We start from the raw sequence: 23055 nt of genomic DNA on the forward strand, positions 1-23055 counted from the left end.
ATATTTTATTTTTTAATAATTTTAACTTTTTTAAACAAAATTATTGTATATTATCATATATAATTTATCAATTTTATTTTTATAATTTTAATCAATATACAAATAAAAGAATACACAGATTGCAACGTAATAATTAACAGAAATGGTGCTTTAAACATAATAAAAAAATATTTAATGGTAGAAAAATAAATTAAACTTTATTTTTATTATGTACTAAAATTAAATAAAAAATTATAAAAAAACATTTACTAACTAAAAAAATAGAATAGTTTAATATTGAGTGAACATGAATTACATTTCATATCACATAACATGCTTAATTACAATTTTAAAAAAAATTTTTAACATAAAATATTTTAAATTTTAAATAAATTGAAAAAGTTTACTGATTCTAAAAAATACTATATTAATAAAATTTTTTGATAAATAATATAACTTTTTTCATCTTTGCAAATAAGAATTTATAATTTTTTATGCTACACTATTAAAAAAACTTTGACAGAAGTCATTATTTGGTATATAATATTACAAAATAAATTTTTTATTAATAACATTTTTTAAAAAACATTTGCATATATTTAATTTAAAAAAAACTTTAAAAATTTTACCTCAATATTTAAATTAATAATATTTTAAATAATTTATTTAACTTATTTTCAACTTTTAATAAACAATATGTATAAATCATAATGATAAAATAATTTTAAAAAAAAATTATGTCTTGATATAATTGTTTATTAGTTTTCAATAACGTCATGTCTAGTTCATTTGTTGAATTACAATTATTTTAAACAAAATAAACTAAATGAATGAATACACATTAATTTTATTTTGAAGATAACTTATTAAACACTATTTTTATGTATTAAATGTAATATTTAAATTGAAAAACGTATCATGATTACATTTCTAATAAATTATATAATTTTTTAATTTGTTTTAATAATTGTATGAGATAGATTTATAAAAGTATAATTGTCAATATAAAAATTGTTTTATTTGCTAATATAAATCAATTAATTTTAATTTTTGATGATTTTAAAAATTGTAATTTGCTATAAATAGTTATGTATCAAATTATAACTTTCACTATCTAAAATTATGAATCTAATAAATTTTGTTATAAATTTAATTATTTTATTTATTCTAATATATATCACGAGAGAACATGATATTAATGAAGAGATTTTAAAATTTTTAACAAATACAAATTTTGAAATAGTATGATAAATATAATATAATTGACAATATTATTAAATATATTTTTCAGAATTCATTAGTTAAAAGAGATGTCTTTCAAGAATTAAATGAAATAAGTCGTGTAAAACGTAGTAAAAAAAAATCCAAACCAACTACAACAGGTAATTTATTTAATGTTATAAAATATATTAAACATTATTAAGATAAACCGAAAAGTTCAGAAAATGATAATCCTTTTGGATCTAGTGAAAATGGTCAAAATTTAGAAGGTTTAGGTAAATATTGTGCTTTATAACACTTAAATTTTTGAAGATTTAGGTAATTTCTCAAGCAATTAATGTATTATGAAAAATGAATTTTACTAAATTATTATAGAAGGTGATTTTGGTGAAAATGGTTTTGATTTGTCAAATTGTTAGTTTATTAGTGCTTACTGCTATGAATAAATTTGTTTTAGATAATGAAACAAATGGTTTGAACGATTACAATCCATTTGAAACTGGTAAATTAATATTTAATTGTTTCAATTGCATTAATATAATGTTTAGAAGATGAAACAACTAAAACTACTAAAAAAACAGCTAAAAGTAATTAGAATTTTAATAATCAATACATTTAACTATTTTACATTATTTTGTTTAAGAACCAAAAGGCAAAGATAGTACGAATAAGAAAAAAGGTGGATCAGACAAAGACAAGGATTTGAAAAATTCTCTTGATTCTGAAGGTAATAAAATTTGTAAATAATTATTAAAATAAGAAAAAAGTTTAGTATTAGTTTAAACATGAGAAAAAAAAAGCAAATAGATTTATTTGATTTATAAGATTTAACAACTTTTGCTTTTATTTTCATTTATTAATGTTGTTAAAATTTTTTTTATTTTCATTTTTTAGATTTAGCAAATGAAAAATTAGGACAAGGTTGGTTTATTTTTTTTATTCAAAATTAATTTGTTTTAGATGGTGGAAATGATTTTAACACAGGTGATTAAAACAAAAAATTAAATAATATTTATTTTGTTAAGATTCTTTGGAAGGAAACAAAAGCAACGAAGGTAAATTAGTTTTTTATAATTAAAATTGCATTTATATTTTTTTCAGATAATGAGGTTATTAAAAAAGTAAATAAAAGTAATTTTAGTTTTAATAACTAAAACATTTAACTATTTTACATTACCTTATTTAAGAACCAAACGGCAAGGGTAGTAAGAAAAAGACTACAAAAAAAAAGAAAACGACTACAACGACTGAAAGACCTTTAGATGATAACGGATTAGATGGTAATAAAATTAGTAAAACAATTATAAAAAATTAGACGGAATAGAAAAAACTTTTAATATTAGTTTAGACATGAGATAAAAAAAGACAGATAGATTTAATTGATTTAAAAAGATTCAAAACTTTTGCTTTTATTATCATATATTTATATTGTTAAAATTTTTAATTTTAATTTTCAGAATTACCAAATCCAACATACAATGAAGGTTGGTTTATTTTTTTTCTACTCTAAGAATTAATTTGTTCCAGGAGATGATTATATTCCTACTTTAGGTGACTAAAACAATAATTTTAAAAATATAAAATTTTTGTTAAGATCCTTTTGGTGGAAATAATGAAATTGAAGGTAAATTAATGCTTATAATTTAAATTACATTTATATTTTCAGAAGAAGAAGGTTCTAAAAAAAAAAACAAAAGTAATTAAAAATTTAATAATCAAAACATTAAGCTATTTTTTATTAAATTTTTTAAGAGTCAAAAGACAACAATAGCAATAAAAAGAAAAAAGAAAAAAAGAAACCCACAGAAATACCTGGTGATTCTACAGAAAATAGTGAAATAAATGGTAAGAGTTATAAATAATAATTTAAAGTCTAGGTAGAAAATAAAAACTATTCTAATTTAGTTAGACAGAAATGACATTAAATAAAAAATAGTTTTTTTTTTACCTCATAATTTTTTTCTTTTATATGCTTAAATCTTTTTCTAAATTTACTTTCTAGGTTTACCGGATTTAAATCCTGATGAAAGTTGCTTTGTTTTTGTCTACATTTAAACCTAAAATTATTTCAGATAAAAATTATGATCCTTTGGAAGGTAATAAAAAAAGGTTTTAAATATAAATTTTATTTTTTAAGATCCTTATGGTAGTGGTAATGAAATTGATGGTAAGTTAAAAGCTTACTACTAAAATTAAACTCTTATCTGGTTTTGAAGAAGAAAATGATTCTAAAGGAAAATCTAAAAGTAATTATAATAATGATAACTAAAAGATTTAATAATTTTTGTTTAAATTGTTTAAGAAACAAAAAGCAAGGATAAGAAGGAAAAAAATAAATCTTCAAAAACGAACAAAAATGTTATAAATTCTCTTGAATCTGAAGGTAATAAAATTAGTTAATAATTATTAAAATTAGACAAAAATAGAAAAAATTTTAGTATTAGTTAAAAAATGAGATAAAAAAAGACAAATAGACTTATAAGATTTATTAACTTTACTTTTATTATATTTCATAAATGTTGCTAAAAATTTTTTTTATTTTTTAGGTCCTCCAGACGAAAATTTAGATCAAAGTTGGTTTATTTTTTCCTACTTTCAAAATTAATTTGTTTTAGATTATGAAAATATTTCTAATTTAGGTGATTTAAATAGTAGTTTTAATAATATTTAACTTTGTTAAGATTCTTTAGATGATAATAATAATATTGGTGGTAAGTTTAAAGTTTATTATTAAAATTGCATTTATATTTTTTCAGAAGAAGAAGGCTCTAAAAAAAAAAACAAAGGTAATTAAAATTTTAAAAATTTAATTATTTGGCATTTTTTTGTTTAAGAATCATCAGGCAAGGATAATAAAGGAAAAAATAAAGATGGAAAGAAACCAGCAAAAGGGACTGGAAAAGATTTAGATAATTTAGGATTAGGAGGTAATAAAATTAGTTGACAATTATAAAAGTTTGACAAAAATAGAAAAAAAGTTAAGTTTTAGATTAGACATGAGATAAAAAAAGGGCAAATAGATTAAATTGATTTATAAGATTCAATAACTTTTGTTTTTATTATCATTTATTATTATTGTTAAAAATTTTTGAATTCATTTTTCAGATTTATCAGGCACAAATTTTGATCCAAGTTTGTTTAATTTTTTTATATTTTAAAAATTAATTTGCTTTAGATAATGATGAATATCCTAGTGCAGGTGATTTAGACAATTGTTTTAATAATATTAAATTTTGTTAAGATCCTTTTGATGATAATAATACCATTACGGGTGAACTAATGGGTTATAATTCAAATTACATTTATATTTTTCAGAAGATAAAGATTCAAAAAAAAATAAAAGTAATTTCAGTTTAAATAATTAAAACATTTAACTATTTTACATTAATTTGTTTAAGAACCGAAAGGCAAAGGTGGTAAAGGAAACAAAAAGAATAAAAAGAAATCTTCAAAAGCGACAGATAATTCTATAGAAAATAGTGAACCAAAAGGTAATAATAATAAATAGTAGTTTTCTATTTGAGATAGAAAATATAAAACTATTATAATTTATTAGACGAAAATGACAGAAAAAAAGAAGAATAGTTTGATTTTATTCAAAAAATGTTTATCTCATAACTATATTCACTATATATTTTTAAAACCTTTTCTAAATTACATATTTCAGATGATGGAAATGAATTTCCTGGAGGTAATTAAAGAAATAATTTTAATATTATTTATTTTTGCTGAATTTTCTTAGATGGAGATAATGATCTTAATGGTAAGATAATTTTACTTTAAATATTGTATTTCATTCTTTGTAGATGATATTTTTGGTGGAGATTCAAATCAGAATATAAAAGGTATCTATTTATCTAATTTAATTATTAATCTTTTATTAAACTTAAGACTCAGAAGAAGAGGAAGTAAAAGGAAAAAAAAAAGGAAAACCAAAAAAAAAAGGAAAGCCAAAAAAATCAAATCAAAAAAAGAAAAAAAAAGGTAAATTTTATAATGTTACGGACAATCATTGGTTACCAATTACTTTTTAATTAAAAATATTTTGTTTTTTTAGTTGAAGAAGAAGAAGAAGGAATAGAAGGAGATGAAGATAATAATAGTAATAATAATGGAAGTAACAGCAATGAACAAAATGATTCAAATGAAGGTGCGCCCAATAGTAAGTTATTTAATAAGTATTTTAAAATTTTTTCAGGTGAAGAGAATCCGTCTGATGACAACAGCTTTGATAATAATGATGATAGAAGTAACAAAAAAATTAGGTATTTTATTATGTTATTGCTTTTACAGATCATAATAATAATAACAACAATAGGAATAACAATAGGAATAACAATAATAATAATAATAATGATGATGTACAAGATGACAATTATGGTAATATTAATTAAATATTATCATATAACTTATTTTTATTTCCAGATAATCCAAAAATGAATTCGAATTATTATCCTGGTAAAAAATTATTATGTTTAAAATTTATTATTATTTAGGTCCCATTGAGGATGATGGAAAACCTATGAATATGGAAGGTAATTAATTATTTACTTTTTAATAATAAGATTTTTTAGATTATACTAACAAGTTAAACGGTAATACAGGAAATGGTAATATGGGAAATGGTAATATGGGTAATATGGGTAATATGGGAAATGGCAATATGGCTCCTATGGGTCCTAACGCAAATATGGGTCCTATGGGGGGAAATATGAACAATTTTCAACAACATAATAAACCAAGTGGTAATATTTAATTAATTAGTTTGTTGAAATATATTTTCTAGGAATTGCAAAATTTTTTAGTAATCCAATGGTTCAGATGGGAGGTGGAATGCGTAAGTAAATTTTGATTGAAAAATTTTTTATTTTACAATTTAACTATTTTTTAGTTGTTGGACTTGGAGGTGGTATACTGATGCAACGAATGCAAATGAGGAGAAGTAAGGCCATTTTTTACATTTATTTTTTAATCCTTCAATTTTAGTGAAGAAAAATATGATGCAGCAACAGGCAATGATGACAGGTAACAATATTATACTTTTAATTCTATATTTTAGGCATGAATCCATTTGCATTTAAACAACAACATAAATTGCAAAAAGCACAATATAAAATGTGGAAAGCGGAATACAATAGACAAACCGGTAGGAAATTTTAAATTATTTGTCAATTTTTACTTCTATTGTTTTTTAGGAAGAGGAAACATTTTTCGTAGAATTTTCAGACGCAGAAGACGATATCGTAGGTCATCTTTTAATTTTTATTAATATAAAATTTTTAGCGCCGAACTTTGAAGCTAATAGTTTTAATGGTCCAAACATGGGCTTTAATGGTAATCAAAATAGAGGTTTTGGTGGTAACGGTATGGGCGGTAATTACTATTAGTCATAAGAACAATAGAAAAAAAAATTACAAATATTATTATCGTTAAATATATATAAATATTTAACATATAAGAATAAGTTTATATCAATAAAAGTTAAATGATTCTTAGTTTTTATATGATTTTAGATACAATATTTACAATATTTTGTATATTAAATATAATGAAAAACTAACAAATGAAAAAAATTTATGTTTTTTTACTACAATAATAATTAATTTTTGTTGCCAAAATATATTTTATTTACAATGAATAACATTGATAAAAAAATTACTTTATTTATAGTTATTTATTAAATTATTAAAACATGATATATTTATAATATTTGTTTTTTTTTATTAACAGTTTTTTTGCATTTTATTCATAGTGTCAAACAAATATAAATAATAATTTTTAATTTAAATATGACAATATATAATTTATTAGCATTGTTAAATTTAACTTATTTTTAAAATTTTCTTTTAAAAATTACAATGAATTTAAGTATTTTTATTTTATTACTCATGTATGCCAAAACTATCACATCTTATAGATGTCATGTTGATTTAATTACAACTATTACTGGAAGATTTATGTGTAAAGGTATACCAGATAATAATGTTCAAATCTTGATTGGAAGAAAAACTTTTTTTGGTATAATTAGTTATTTTCATATGCAAAAGCCTTGTTACTATGGTAATATCAAAATTATTTTTAATAGGCGTAAATATTTAAATATCAGTAAGTTTTTACCAGCCGTATTTACATTTAAAACGATTAGAACCTGTTATGAAGATAATACACAGATGTAAAGTATTAAGAAATAATTGTCATATTGAAGCAATCAAACAAATTCCTCCTGTTTATTTTTCTGGTCGTGGTATTCCAACAAACGTCACATTTAACTTTGGTACCTTAGATCTAATAAGATATTTACCAAACCAAAAATTCATATGTCGAAGAGCAAAATAAAAAAATATAAATAATTTAAAATAAATTAACAACGCTTTATTAAAAAATAACTGTTTTTTTTAGAAATATTAAAAAATAAAACATCAAAAATTATTATTCAATTATCTCAATAATGATAATAAAACATAAAATTTTTATTTTATATAAAAATTTAATACTAAAAATTAATCAAATAAATATTTATTGATCACTTATATTATAAATATTAATTAATTACCTTTTAATAACATTTTTAAATTTAATTTTTTATAATTACTCAAAATCTAAGTAATAAATATTCATAAAAACGTTAGCGATAAAAAAATTTAATTTAAAAATGCTTACTGTAATATTTTATAAAGTAAAAAAAATGTAGTTTAGTATTAAAAGAATAAAAAAAAATAGATTTTTTAGTATTAAAAAAAACTAACAATTTATTTAAGTTTCAAATATGTTATTATTAAAAAAATTCAACTGATTTGTTTCTCATTATAAAGTATGGTTAAAAATTTTTTTAATTCTATTTAACTACTCTAATTTAGTTTGTATTATTTATAAATTGTATTGTATGTACATTTAGCAATATTTTTTCTAAAAAAAATTTTTTCAAGTACGTAAATTTTTATATTATGTGATTATCTAAAATTCCTTTAATTACAGGACTCATTTATAACTCGTCTACGACATTTTTTTCATGTCCACTTTGAATTCATTTAAATATATTCATTTAGTATATTTTTAATATAATTATTATATTGCATCTTATTCATTCCACTTTTTTTCCTTTTTATTTTTCTTATTAAGACGTATTATTTTATCCGTATCCTTATCGTCTCCAAAATTAAAAACATTTCTATGTTTTTTTTTGTATTTCTTTTCTTTTCTCAAGTATTTTGATTGATTTTCTTCTTCATCTGTTTCGTGATTCATAAAATATTCATCTTCTTTACTTCCACCATATTTATACTCATTTTGATCATATTTTTTGTGTTTTTTATATTCACCATCTTTATATAAATGTTTTAGCATATCATAATTCTCACTAGATTCCTTTTCTTTTAAATAATCTTTGTAATTTTTATTATACTTTTTTATATCTTCAATTTCATTAGAATCTAAATTTTTTTCTTGACTTTTTTCTTTTTCAAACGATGGTTTTTTTAATGCATAATTTTTTTCATTATCAGAATAATTTTCAGTTTTGTCACTTTCATCATATTTATTTAATTCTTCAAAATTTTCATTACTAGTTTGTCTATTTTCTTCTGATTCACTATGTAACTTTTCATTAGAAAAATATTCATGTTTTCCAAATAATTTATTTTTTCTTAAATTTTTATTATCTTCAACAATTTTATTATAATCCTTATAATTATCATAACTTTTTCTTTTAAAAATTTCAATCTTTTCAAATCTTTTATTATAAAAATAATTAAAAAAAGTATAATACTAAATAAGTTTATATATATAAATAATTACTAATTATTCTTATTTAACATACAAAATATAATAATGGAACACCAGCAACAATAAGAAAAAATAATTTTTGTATTCTCATAACTTTTAAAAATAATTAACAAAAGGTTTGTTAATTTGTACTGATAAAATATTATAATTTTTTTTTATTGTAAAATATTAATAAAATTGTTAAATTTAAATAGTGTTAATAAAATAAAAAAAAAATAATTTATTTTAATATTTATAATAAATTTAGTCATTTTTAACACATTTTACTTTAAATTTACATATATAAAGTACATTAAATTAAATTATTTTTATAATTTTTTTAAAGTTTAAAATATGTTGATATTACTTTAGTCATCCTAAAACTTTTTATTTGATTTTTTTAAAAAATAATTTTATAAATTTAAAGTACTTATTAATTCATACAATTTTTATTAAAATATTACTATAAAAAAAAACTACATAATGTGTTATTTTCATTTATTTTTTATATATTTACATACAGCTAAATTATTGTAATTAATAAATAATCAAAAATTGAATATATCAAATTTTTCATTTTATAAAAAATATTAAATTTATTTTATTTTACAAAAAATTTTTTTTTTTCATATTAAATAGTTACATAAAAACATTTTCAATAAAAAATAAGACACAAAAAAAAATTTTCATGCATATTTTAAAAAAAATGCAATATATATATTTGATTAATTAAATGATATAACATTTTTATTTAAACTAAATTTGTATATTTTACACTTAAAATTGTAAAATTTATAAACATCACAATAAATAAAAATATTTTAATTTATTTTTTAAAATAAATAAAAAAAACATTTTAAAAAAGTTTTTTTTTTTAATAATTTAAAGTGAAATTTTTTTAGAAAAAAAAATAAAATAACATTATTACTTTATCAACAATGTTTGACTAAAAATATTTATTAAAAATATTTTCTAATATTAAATACTTTATTTTATAAATATTTAATACCATTTTAATAATAATATACTAAGAAAATATTAACCAAACATTCTTTTAAACATACTGCCAATAAAAGTGACTGTAAGAATAACGTGTGCTTTTTTGAAACCATCTAAAAATTAATATAATTATTAGTAAGAGCTTTAATATATTTTAACCAACATTTTTCACAAATAACTTCCATTATATCACAAAACTTTTCAAAGAAAGTTGTTTCTTCTTTACTGGTTTCGTAACTGTAATGCATGTAATTGTCTTCCATTTTCTCACTACTATTTTCACCATTATCATAAAAATAATCATCAGTCTGTTCATTATCTTCATCTTCATCTTCATTCTTTTTTTCATCATAATAAGTATTAGGATCATAATTAGAATTTGATTTTGGATAATCATCATAATAGTTATATTGATCATTTTGAAGATTTGGTTCCGTGTTTGAGTCATCATAGTAGTAAGCTTTAACATTTAAAATTTTATAAAAAAAAAAGTCACACTAACATCATTTTTATACCTGGTGTAGTTGTAGGATTTAAATTATCTTCTGTATAATAATCATCATTATTATTATTGCTATCATGCTCACTGGAATTATCTTTTTTTTTTTTATTCTTACTAGATTTATCTTTATCTTTTCCCCTATTTTTAGATTTATCTTTCGGAGGTTTTTTGGTACTAGAAATATTTATAGTGGTATCAGTGTCAGTGTCAGTGTCATTGTAATTATTTTCTTGACTGTTATCATAATAGTTGCCATCTTATATAATTATAAATTGTTATTTTAAACTAAAAATATATATTACCTGCTTGATAACCACTTGAATTCGAATTATAAATTGGATTTTCTTCTTGATTATAATACATATTATTATTTTGACTGTTGTCATTGTACTCATATGCATTATTAGTTTGATAATCTATAAATAAAATTTTATATACAATGTTTTTATAATTACAATTATTAGAATAATCGGTAGTATTTAAATTGGTTGAATCTAAAATATAAAAATTTAAATAAATTTGTAATAACTCCAATCAATGAATAATATGTTACCAATAGTAGTAGTAAAAATTTCTGGAGTCTGAAACAAAGTAATATCAATAGTTTTAGTATCAAATGTAGTATTCATTGCATTACTATTCATTGTAGTAGGCTCAAAAGTAGTAGAATTCAATATATTTTCATCAAAGATAGTATCATTCATTGTATCAATATCAAAAATAGTAGCATTTACGGTAGTAATTTCAAAAGTAGTAGTACTAATCGTAGTAGTAGTCTTAGTTTTCTTCTTTTCTTTTGATTTTGAACTTGATTTCGTGTTCTTATTACTTTTTTTTTTATCTCTTTTAACAATTAATAAATTATCCTAAATATAAATGTTAGAAAACTAATAATTAAAACGTGCATCTTTTTGATAAATATTATTTCCATCAATCAGTGAATTTTCTTGAAATTTATATTCATCAGAAATAGATAATAAATTATTAATAATAATTAAGATAATTAAATTTAAAATAGTTCTTATCATTTAAATGTATGTATATATGAATATATTTTAAAAAATAATTACAAAAAGTTAGCTAATATACTGATAAAAAACTAGCTTTTTTTAAGTAAATAAAAAGTACAAAATATATAAAATAATACTTTTATCATTTAAATTTAATGAAACAAATTAATGTTTGTTTTTACTTTAAATAAAAAAATTTTGATTAAAATATCTTTTAACTTTTTAAAATTACTACTATAATTAATTTAAAGTTAGTAAGTATTATGAAAATATTAATATTATAATAGTGTATTGTTAATTATTTACTCTTAGATAATTTATACAAGATTTTTTTAACATAACAATGATAATTAAATAAAAAATTTTAGTTAATAAAAAAAGAAAAATAAATAATATTCTTATTATTAATAATATATTTACAAAATTTATTAAAATATTTAAATTGTAAAAAGTATTATTTAAATTAAAAAAATATTTCTCTATTAAGTTGTTTAAAATGTTTGAAAAAATCAGTAAAAATTTTGATAAAATTTATTAATCATTAATTGTATTAAAAAATACAATCATTTTACAATTTATATTATTAATATTAATTAATTTTATATAATAACTAAAATGTTGAAAAAAAAATTATTTAAATATTTTTAATAATAAATCTTCAAAATGTTAACTTTAAATATTTTATTTCTTGTCATATTTCATCAAAAATTATTCATAAAGATATTTTTTACTAATAGACACGAAAACAATTTATTTATTTTTTAATAAATATATATTAACATAAATCTAATTTTTTTTAATAAAATTCTAAGCTGTTAAATTTCTCAACGATTTTTTTAATTAAAATCATTATTATTAATATATAACTTTAAATTGTTTGTTAGCAAAAAATTTAACAATATATTTTTATACTTATTCAAGTAAATTTAAAATAATATTAAAAAATGCCATTTTAAAAAGTAAATAAATTATAAAATAAACATAATCATTATGAAAAGTTAATGTATATTCAATTTAAAAAACAAAAATTATTTAAAATTAATTGTTATTTCATTAGAATTTTGTGTAAAAACATTTTATTTTCTATTTTATTAAAATAAAAATTTAATTTTGATAAATATTAATATCACCTTTATTTAAAATTTTTATTTTGAAAAAAAAAATGTTATATCATTATATTTAATAAAAAAAATTTTTTTACTATAATTATTTATTTAAATATTTTTTTATTTTAAATAAAATAAAAAATATTAACCAAAAACGATGAACACAATGATGTTAAAAACAATAAAAACTAAAGATAAAACTCTTCTAATAATAGCTGTTGTAAATAAAAAAATAAGAGTTATATTTTAAATATCTTTAAGCTAACTTTTAGAAGCATTTGTTTCAAAATGCTTCTTGTAAGTGTTGGAAAAACTGTATTTTTTTTCATTTTTTTCAAACATGTAGTAATAATAATCATCTTCCAAATCTTCGTTATCTTCATCATCATAATAAAAATCAGGTTGACAATCATCTTTACCCATTTTACCACAATAATCGTCATCATATGGATCTAAATACTGGTCTGCAGCACCATAACAACTAAATTCAGATTTTGTTTATTTTTTTTTGCCATTAGAAGATTTTTTTCATCGTACAGACCATTATAATCAACAACATTCTCATCATAAGTTTCATAAGAATAAGTTTGATTACTAAAATCTCCAACATAATAAAAATCATCATTAAAAACCTTAAATATTATCAAAAAAAAATTACATTAATATCATTTTTTATACCTGCGGGTGTTTAGTTAGATGAATTTTGTGATTTTTTAATAGTTTTTTGAAATATTTCTTCTTCATAATAGGCTTTTGCTATTAGAAAAATAAATAATGATCATATGTTTTAATAGTTTCCATGATTTCATTTCGTTATAGGATAATGTAGCACAACAATAAGTTACATCAATTAGAAAAATAATTATAGAACAAATTTATATATATAAAGAAATTTTTTTAAAATAATAATAAAACAAAACAATATTGAAAGTTAAATTATGCCTATTTGTGGCCTTATTTATACAGCAACATTCTTAAGATTAAGACTTAAGACTGACTGCTTTTTTCACTATTGTTTCTTGATTATTCTTTTTTTCTACAACGTATCTATAAAAGTTGATAAAGGCAAACCATGAGTTACATTATATTCATATCGTACTTTAAAAAGGTGAAAATTAAACCTAAGATTTAATATAGTAAGTTTATAACCAAATTTGTATTTATTATTTTTCAATATGTCATCTAAATAATCGTTTTCAATTGATGTCAAACTAGAATCAAAAGAATCAATAATCTCTTCAGAACTTGATGATTCTTTAGGTTTATTTGTCGTAGTTTTATTTTTTGAACCTTCTTTTTCTTCTTTTTCTATTCTAATTCTTTCTTTTACTGCTTCTATGTGACACTTATGCATTATTCCAGCTTTTTTATTATATTTCTCATAATGATCAATTGAAGAGTAATATGCATAATCTTCTTCATCTAAAAATAAAGTTTTATATAGAAAGTTTTAATAAATATAATTACCAGAATCATCATCATAATAATCATAGGTAATTGGCTCTAAAATAAGAAAATTAATAGAAATTAGTATTAACTCTAATGAATGAATCATATATTACCAGTAGTAGTAGTCTTAGGTTTCTTCTTTGTTGTTGATTTTTTTTTTGATTTTGAACTTTTTTTATCTCTTTTAATAATTAATAAATTATCCTAAAAAATGATGGTTAAAAAAAAATATTTAAAACTTGCATCTTTTTGATAAATATTATTTCCATCAATAAGTGAATTCTCACGAATGTTATATTCATCAGAAATAGATAATAAATTATTTATAATAATTACAACGATCAAATTTATAATAATTTTTATCATTTAGTTGTCTGTATATATAAATATATTTTAAAAAAATTACTACAAAAAGTTGCTTAATATACTAATATAAAACTATCTTTATTTATTTAAATAAAAAGTACAAAATATATAAAATAACACTTTTATCATTTAAATTAAATGAAACATATATATGTTTGTTTTTACTTTAAATAATAAATTTAAGTATATTTTAACTTTTTGAAATTACTATTATAATTAATCTAGAGTTTGTAAGTATCATTGAAAAATTAAAAATATATTAATGTAATATTAATTATTTACTATTTGATAATAAATATAAGATTTTTTTATATTACAATAATAATTAAGTAAATATTTTGTTTATAAAAAAGGAAAATTAAAATTAACATTTTCATAATAAACAATATATTTACAATAATTTTTAAAATATTTAATTTATAAAAAGTACTATTTAAATTAAAAAAAATATTTCTCTATAAAGTTTTTAAAAATGTTTGAAAACATCAATGAATAATTTATGATAAAAAATTATTAATCATTTATTGTATTAATTATATAACTAATTCAAAAATTATATTATTAATATTTTTTTGCTTTACATAATAATTATAAAGTTTAAAAAATATATTATATAACTAATTTTAAGAATTAAACTGCTAAACGTTAACTTTCCATTATGTTATTCCTTTAATATTTCATTAGAAATCGTTCATAAAAATATTTTGACTAATAGACACCAAAGCATTATATTTATCTTTTAATAAATATATTTTAACATATATCTAGTATTTTTTTTATATAATTCTAAGCTATAAAGTTTCACAACGATTTTTTTAATTAAAATCTTTATTATTGATAAATATATATTTAAATTGTTTGTAAACAGAAGTTTAAACATTATATTTTTATACTTATTCAAGTAAATTTTTAAATAATATTAAAAAATGGCATCATTTAAAATAAATAAATTTTAAAATAAACATAATTATTATGAAAAGTTAATGTATATTTATTTAAAAAAATATATATTATTTAAATAAAAAATTGTTAATTTTTAACAATTTTGTAAAAAAAACCCAATATTTTTATTTTATTAAAATAAAAAATTAATTTTGAAAAATATTAATATCACGTTTATTTAAAAATTTTATTTTGAAAAAAGTAATATTAAATATAATTTATATTTGTTAAAAAAAATACTTTTACTTTAATTATCAAAATCTTTTTTTAATTTTTAATAAAACAAAGAAATATTAACCAAAAACGTTGAACAGAATAGTGATAAGAATAGTCAATACTAAAGATACAGGTTCTCCAATAATTGCCGCTGTAAATAATAAAATTTCAGTTGTAATTAAATTATCTTCAAACTAACTTATAAAGCATTTGCTTCAAAAAATTTTGTTAATTATTGGAAAAACTCTGCTTCTTCTTTACTTTCATCAGAGAAATAACTAACATAATCATTTCTTTATCTTTACTATCTTTATCAACATAATAAGAATGAAGTTGATAATTATCTTTTCCCATATTACCTTTATACTAGTCATCATATTTATCTGAATATGAGACAGAAAGATTTTAATAATTATATTCAGCTTTTGTTAATTAATTTTTTTTGTAATTAGAAGATTTTTTAAATCGATGAGACATCATAATTTACCACATACTCATCATAAGATTCATAAGAATAAGTTTGATTACCAGAATTTTTAACATGATAAAAATTATTATTAAAAATGCTAAAATATTATTACAAAAAAAATTATATTTACATAATTTTTTCTACTTGCGAGTGTTGAGTTAGATGAATTGTGTAGTTTTTTAATAGTTTTATGAAGTATTTCCTTATCATAATATGCCATTACTATTAGAAAGAAAGTAATAATAATTATCATGTTTTAATGTTGTCCATGATTTTATCCCATTATAGGATTGTGTAGCAGAACAATGAGTTATATCAATTAGTAAAAATAATTATTGAACAAATATATATATATAAATTTATTTAATAATAATAAGAATAATAAAAAAAAACAATAATAAAGGTTAAATTATGCCTATTTGTTGCTTTATTCATACAAAAACATTCTTAAAATTATGACTTAAGACTGACTGTTTTTTTCACTATTGTTTCTTGATTATTCTTTTTTTCTACAACGTATCTATAAAATTATACCCATCCAAATGATGAGTCATATTATATTGAAATCTTTTTTTATATCTAAGATAATTATAATCAAGATCTTCTTTAGTAAACATTTGAGCAAATTTGTATATAGGATCTTTACTTGTCAATATCATATCTATATATTCTTCATCATATTCATTCAATTCAATAGAGTAATCATCTATTTTTTGCTGAGAACTTGTCCCTATTTCTGAGCTTGTAAAAGGTGGTTTACTTTCTTCACTTGATGAACTTGATGATTGTTTATGTTTTTTTGTCGTAGTTTTAGTATTTGAACCTTCTTTTTCTTCTTTTTCTATTCTAATTCTTTCTTTTATTGCTTGTATGTGACACTTATGCATTATTCCAGCTTTTTTATTATATTTCTCATAATGATCAATTGAAGAGTAATATGCATAATCTTCTTCATCTAAAAATAAAGTTTTATATAGAAAGTTTTAATAAATATAATTACCAGAATCATCATCATAATAATCATAGGTAATTGGCTCTAAAATAAGAAAATTAATAGAAATTAGTATTAACTCTAATGAATGAATCATATATTACCAGTAGTAGTAGTCTTAGGTTTCTTCTTTGTTGTTGATTTTTTTTTTGATTTTGAACTTTTTTTATCTCTTTTAAATATTATTAAATTATCCTAAATATAAATATTAGAAAACTAATAATTAAAACGTGCATCTTTTTGATAAATATTATTTTCATCAATCAGTGAATTTTCTTGAAAATTATATTATCAGAAATAGATAATAAATTATTAATAATAATTACAACGATCAAATTAAAAATAATTTTTATCATTTAATTGTCTGTATGTATGAATATATTTTAAAAATAATTATAAAAAGTTGCTTAATATACTAGTATAAAACTATCTTTATTTTTAGTAAATAAAAAGTACAAAATATACAAAATAATACTTTTATCACTTAAATTTAATGAAACATATCAATGTTTGTTTTTACTTTAAATAATAAATTTTGATTAAAATATTTTTCAATTTTTTTAAACTACTATTATAATTAATCAAGAGTTAGTAAGTATTATGAAAATATTAATATTATAATAGTGTATTATTAATTATTTACTCTTAGATAATTTATACAAGATTTTTTTAACATAACAATGAAAATTTAAAAAAAAAATTTAGTTTGAAAAAAAAATAAAATTCTTATTATTAATTATATATTTACAATATTTATTAAAATGTTTAAATTGTAAAAAGCATTATTTAAATTAAAAAAATATTTCTCTATTAAATTATTTAAAATGTTTAAAAACATCAATGAATAATTTATGATAAAAAATTACTAAACATTTGTTGTATTAAAATATAAAACTAATATAAAATATATATTAGTAGTATTAATTAACTAAATAAAATAATTAAAAAGTTGAAAAAAAAATATTTTTTTAATATTTTAATAATTCAATTTCTAAACGTTAATTTTTCATTTTTTTATTTCTTGTCATATTTCTTGAAAAATCGTTCATAAAAATTTTTTTACTAATAGACACCAAAGCATTATATTTATCCTTTTATAAATATTTTTTAACATATATTTAGTATTTTTTTTTAAACAGTTCTAAGCTACAAAGTTTCACAACGATTTTTTTAATTAAAATCATTATTATTAATATATAACTTTAAATTGTTTATAAACAAAAGTTTAAGTAATATAATTTTTAACTATATCAAATAAGTTAAAAATAATATTAATAAAATGCCATTCTTTAAAATTACAAAATTTTAAAATAAACATATATATTATAAATAGTTAATGTATATTTTTTTAAAAAAAACATATTTTGTATGAAAACAACTTATTATTCATTTTGTTAATATAAAAATTTAATTTTGATAAATGTTAATGTCATGTTTGTTTAAATTTTTTATTTTAAAAAAAAAATATTACATCATTATATTTGTTAAAAAAATTCTAATACTATAATTATTCAAATATTTTTTAATTTTGAATAAAATAAAGAAATATTAACCAAAAAGGACCAACGCAACAATGCTATTAAATGTTATTACTGCAGATACAACTCCTCCAATAAGTTTAACTATAAATAAAAAAATTACAATTGTAATTAAAATATTTTTAAACTAACATGTAGAAGCATTTGATTCAAAAATTTCTTTCAATTGTTTGAAAAACTCTTTTTCTTCTTTACTTTCACTAGAACCATAATAACTATCATCATCATAATCATCTTCTTTATCTTCACTATTTCCATCTACATCATCATAATAAGAATCAGCTCCATAATCATCTTTTCCATTGTCATCATAATAATCGTAACCATTTGAATTTGAATACTCGTCTCCTTTACCATAGTAATTATATTCCGATTTTGTTAATTTTTTTTTTTTGTCTTTTGAAGATTTTTTTTCAGATGAGTCTTCATAATCAACCACATCCTCATCATATTGTTCATAAGAATAAGTTTTATTACCAGAATCTTCAGCATAATAATCGTCATTATCAACTAATGCTGAAATTTTGTTACAAAAAAAATTACATTAATATTTTTTTTTCTATCTGCGGTTGTTGACTTACATGAATTGTGTGGTTTTTTAGTAGTTTTATGACGTTTTTGATTTTGTCCATCATAAAATCTGTTACTGCCGCCATAAGAAGGAAGATAATAATAATCATCATAAGGATCATAATAATCCTTACCATTTTGATAATAATAAGCGCTACCATTTTGATTATAATAAACGCTACCATTTCGATTATTATAAGCGCTACCATTTCGATTATTATAAGCGCTACCATTTCGATTTTTATAAGCATTACCATTTCGATTTTTATAAGCGTTACCATTTTGATAATAATAATTTTTACTTTTATTCATGTTAACCTGATTATCCCAATACTGATAATATTGTCGTCTTACAAATGCTTTTTCATTTGCTGTTAAATTATAAGTGTTTTTTAATTTAGAATTTTTAGAATTTTGATTTTTTTCTGAATTTTCTTTTTTTTTGTTTTTAGAAGTTTCATTTTCTGATTTTTCTTTTTTTTTGTTTTTAGAAGTTTCATTTTCTGATTTTTCTTTTTTTGTTTTGCTGGATTTTTTTGATTTTTCATCTTTACTACTATTTCCTCCGCTTTCTTTAGATTCATTTTCCTGTGGATAATTATTATTATCTAAAAATATAATTTTTTATAGAAAATATTAATAAGTATTATTACAGGGATCTTCATAATAATCATCGGTAACTGGCTCTAAAATAAAAAAAGTTATAGAAATTGGCATTAACCTTAATGAACAAATCATATGTTACCAGTAGTAATAGTCTTAGTTTTCTTCTTTGTTGTTGATTTTCCGTCTTTACTACTTTTTTTTTTATCTCTTTTAACAATTAATAAATTATCCTTAATATAGATGTTAGAAAACTAATATTTAAAACTTGCATCCTTTTGATAAATATTACTTCCATCAATAAGTGAATTTTTTTGTAACTCATACTCATCAGAAATAGATAATAAATTATTAATAATAATTAAGATAATTAAATTTAAAATAATTTTTATCATTTAAATAATCGTATATATGCATATATTTTAAAAAAATAATTGCAAAATGTTAACTAATATACTGATAAAAAACTAGCTTTTTTTAAGTAAATAAAAAGTACAATTTTTTTAAATAATATTTTTATCACTTAAATTTAATAAAACATATTAATGTTTGGCTTTAATTTTAACAATAATTTTTGATAAAAATTTTTTTTCAATTTTTTTTCAATTTTATTTAATTAATCAAGAAATAGTAAGTATTTTTAAAATATTAATATTATAATATTGTATTATTAATTTTTTAATCTTAGATAATATATACAAGATTTTTTAAACATGACAATAATAATTAAGTAAAAAATTTTAGTCTATAAAAAAGAAAATAAAATATTCTCCTAATAACAATATTTTTTTAACATTCCTTAAAAATATATTAATTGTATAAATTTTTTTTAATTTAAAAGCATTCTAATTAATTGATAAGAATGTTTGAAAACATCAGTAAATAATTTATGATTTAAAATTATTAATCATTTATTGAATGAAAATATTGAGCTTTTTAAAATATATATTACTAATATTATTTTACTTTATATGATAATTGTAATGTTGAAAAAAAAAATATATTATTTGACTAGTTAAAATAATTAAACTTCTAAACGCTAACTTTTCATTATGTTATTTCTTGTAACATTTCTTTAAAAATCGTTTTTAAAAAATATTTTTAATAATAGACACCAAAGAATAATATTTATTGTTTAATAAATATATTTTAACATAATTCTAATTTTGTTTAATATAATTCTAAACTATTAATTTTTATAACGATTTTTTTTATTTGCTTGTTTAATGTAAATGTATTTGTATATATACATTTAAATTATTTATAAACAAAAGTTTGAGCAATATATTCTTATTCTTTTTAATTAAGTTAAAAATAATATAATAAAAATGCCATTTTTTATAATTAAAAAATCTTAAAATAAACATAATTATTATGAAAAATTAATGTATATTCATTTAAAAAAATGGATCTTTTTTAGAGTCACTGACGTACAAAATAAAAAAATTGAAATGAATAAAGTATTTGAAAAGTTTTAAACAATTTAAAAAAATATATATACTAAATACAACATTTGACAATTGATAAAAAGTAAAAAAAAGTTTTCAAAAAAGTTTTAATAAAAATTTTTTATTATATTTAAATTAAAAAAAAAAAATTTTACATAAATAACCAAAATTATCATATTAAAAATTTAAAAGCAAATTTTTTAACTTTTATTTATTTATTATATTATTTTAAAAATTATATTAAATCTTTTTTGTATTTTAAAAAGAATTATACATATATTTAATTATTCAATTATTCAAAAAAAATTCTAATACATACGTGAAACTAGAATTAAGAAAATTGATAGTATTTTTTTTAAACTTTTATTAAAAAAAATTTTAATATGTCAGTGACTCTAAAATTAAGCTAAAATAGTATACATTATTTAAATGAAAAATTATTAATTCTTTATAATTTCGTGTAAAAACAAATTATCGTATTATCTATTATATTGAAGTAAAAATTTAATTTTGATAAATATTAATTTTACGCATATTTAAAGTTTTTTTTCTAAATTAAAAAAAAAATTTTGATGAATAAATTATTTGTAGTAATTTTTAACAAAGTTTTTTTTTATAATAGAAAAATCATATATCTTTAATATTACTTAAAAAAATACCTTTTTTTAATTTTGAATAAAATAAAGAAATATTAACCAAAAAGGACAAACGCAACGATGATAATAATTGTTATTACTACAGATAAAATTCCTCCAATAAGTTCAACTATAAATAAAAAAATTACAATTGTAATTAAAATATTTTTAAACTAACTTGTAGGAGCATTTGATTCAAAAGCTTCTGTCAAATTTTTGAAAAACTCTTTTTCTTCTTTACTTTCACTAGAACCATAATAACTATCATCATCATAATCTTTTTCTTTATCTTCACTATTTCCATCTGCATCATCATAATAAGAATCATCTCCATAATCATCTTTTCCATTGTCATCATAATAATCGTCACCATTTGAATTTGAATACTCGTCTCCTTTACCATAGTAATTATATTCCGATTTTGTTAATTTTTTTTTTTTGTCTTTTGAAGATTTTTTTTTAGATGAGTCTTCATAATCAACCACATCCTCATCATATTGTTCATAAGAATAAGTTGTATTACCAGAATCTTCAGCATAATAATCGTCATTATCAACTAATGCTGAAATTTTGTTACAAAAAAAATTACATTAATATTTTTTTTTCTATCTGCGGTTGTTGACTTACATGAATTGTGTGGTTTTTTAGTAGTTTTATGACGTTTTTGATTTTGTCCATCATAAAATCTGTTACTGCCGCCATAAGAAGGAAGATAATAATAATCATCATAAGGATCATAATAATCCTTACCATTTTGATAATAATAAGCGCTACCATTTTGATTATAATAAACGCTACCATTTCGATTATTATAAGCGCTACCATTTCGATTATTATAAGCGCTACCATTTCGATTTTTATAAGCATTACCATTTCGATTTTTATAAGCGTTACCATTTTGATAATAATAATTTTTACTTTTATTCATGTTAACCTGATTATCCCAATACTGATAATATTGTTGTCTTACAAATGCTTTTTCATTTGCTGTTAAATTATAAGTGTTTTTTAATTTAGAATTTTTAGAACTTTTATTATTTTTTGAATCTTTATTTTTTGCTTTTGAAGTTTCATTTTCTGAATTTTCTTTTTTTTTTTTGCTGGACTTCTTTGGTTTATCATTTTCACTACTATTTTCTCCGCTTTCTTCAGATTCATTTTTCTGTTGATTATTATCATTATCTAAAAATAAAATTTTTTATAGAAAATTTTAATAAGTATTATTACAGGGATCTTCATAATAATCATCG

General features: G+C 18.6%; 8 protein-coding genes across 8 annotated transcripts in view; 2 read left to right on the top strand and 6 right to left on the bottom strand.

The window, feature by feature from the left end:
* Positions 1-1101: 1101 nt before the first annotated feature.
* Positions 1102-6587, top strand: SRAE_2000460700 (Hypothetical protein; the record flags this gene model as incomplete). Its single annotated transcript, XM_024643497.1, has 48 exons — positions 1102-1221; positions 1271-1361; positions 1404-1475; positions 1576-1614; positions 1658-1702; positions 1749-1787; positions 1844-1927; positions 2095-2121; positions 2161-2184; positions 2226-2255; positions 2302-2331; positions 2388-2480; positions 2658-2684; positions 2728-2751; positions 2795-2824; positions 2867-2896; positions 2953-3045; positions 3203-3229; positions 3273-3296; positions 3338-3367; positions 3417-3446; positions 3503-3583; positions 3747-3773; positions 3816-3839; positions 3882-3911; positions 3957-3986; positions 4035-4127; positions 4306-4332; positions 4376-4399; positions 4442-4471; positions 4516-4542; positions 4599-4691; positions 4868-4891; positions 4943-4963; positions 5007-5045; positions 5092-5184; positions 5258-5362; positions 5399-5449; positions 5494-5580; positions 5626-5658; positions 5697-5735; positions 5775-5945; positions 5987-6037; positions 6092-6142; positions 6187-6225; positions 6260-6346; positions 6396-6443; positions 6484-6587. The coding sequence occupies 48 exons, from the start codon at positions 1102-1104 to the stop codon at positions 6585-6587; spliced, it is 2538 nt and encodes an 845-aa protein (XP_024509160.1).
* A 471-nt stretch (positions 6588-7058) lies between these two features.
* Positions 7059-7536, top strand: SRAE_2000460800 (Hypothetical protein; the record flags this gene model as incomplete). Its single annotated transcript, XM_024643498.1, has 2 exons — positions 7059-7305; positions 7346-7536. The coding sequence occupies 2 exons, from the start codon at positions 7059-7061 to the stop codon at positions 7534-7536; spliced, it is 438 nt and encodes a 145-aa protein (XP_024509161.1).
* Positions 7537-8277: 741 nt separating this feature from the next.
* On the bottom strand, positions 8278-9073 carry SRAE_2000460900 (Hypothetical protein; the record flags this gene model as incomplete). Its single annotated transcript, XM_024643499.1, has 2 exons — positions 8278-8964; positions 9017-9073. 2 exons carry the CDS (start codon positions 9071-9073, stop codon positions 8278-8280), a joined length of 744 nt encoding a protein of 247 aa, XP_024509162.1.
* Positions 9074-9999: 926 nt separating this feature from the next.
* On the bottom strand, positions 10000-11490 carry SRAE_2000461000 (Hypothetical protein; the record flags this gene model as incomplete). The annotated part of the gene is made up of 7 exons (XM_024643500.1): positions 10000-10073; positions 10124-10420; positions 10476-10718; positions 10765-10878; positions 10918-10956; positions 11016-11328; positions 11368-11490. 7 exons carry the CDS (start codon positions 11488-11490, stop codon positions 10000-10002), a joined length of 1203 nt encoding a protein of 400 aa, XP_024509163.1.
* Positions 11491-13030: 1540 nt separating this feature from the next.
* On the bottom strand, positions 13031-13322 carry SRAE_2000461100 (Hypothetical protein; the record flags this gene model as incomplete). Its single annotated transcript, XM_024643501.1, has 2 exons — positions 13031-13210; positions 13257-13322. 2 exons carry the CDS (start codon positions 13320-13322, stop codon positions 13031-13033), a joined length of 246 nt encoding a protein of 81 aa, XP_024509164.1.
* Positions 13323-13614: 292 nt separating this feature from the next.
* SRAE_2000461200 (Hypothetical protein) lies at positions 13615-14393 on the bottom strand (the record flags this gene model as incomplete). Its single annotated transcript, XM_024643502.1, has 4 exons — positions 13615-14000; positions 14046-14081; positions 14141-14231; positions 14271-14393. 4 exons carry the CDS (start codon positions 14391-14393, stop codon positions 13615-13617), a joined length of 636 nt encoding a protein of 211 aa, XP_024509165.1.
* Positions 14394-16529: 2136 nt separating this feature from the next.
* On the bottom strand, positions 16530-16907 carry SRAE_2000461300 (Hypothetical protein; the record flags this gene model as incomplete). Its single annotated transcript, XM_024643503.1, has 1 exon — positions 16530-16907. One exon carries the CDS (start codon positions 16905-16907, stop codon positions 16530-16532), a length of 378 nt encoding a protein of 125 aa, XP_024509166.1.
* A 1652-nt stretch (positions 16908-18559) lies between these two features.
* The window catches only part of SRAE_2000461400 (Hypothetical protein), a gene marked incomplete at both ends in the record, with an annotated part of 5040 nt that continues 544 nt past the window's right edge, over positions 18560-23055 (bottom strand). Inside the window, 8 exons of the mRNA XM_024643504.1 lie at positions 18560-18633; positions 18682-19065; positions 19131-19727; positions 19773-19805; positions 19865-19955; positions 21907-21935; positions 21984-22367; positions 22433-22987. Coding sequence (XP_024509167.1) covers positions 18560-18633; positions 18682-19065; positions 19131-19727; positions 19773-19805; positions 19865-19955; positions 21907-21935; positions 21984-22367; positions 22433-22987 — 2147 coding nt within the window. The remainder of the gene's footprint in view (positions 18634-18681; positions 19066-19130; positions 19728-19772; positions 19806-19864; positions 19956-21906; positions 21936-21983; positions 22368-22432; positions 22988-23055) is intronic.

This window comes from Strongyloides ratti (assembly GCF_001040885.1).
Source record: "Strongyloides ratti genome assembly S_ratti_ED321, chromosome : 2".
Lineage (NCBI taxonomy): Eukaryota > Metazoa > Nematoda > Chromadorea > Rhabditida > Strongyloididae > Strongyloides > Strongyloides ratti.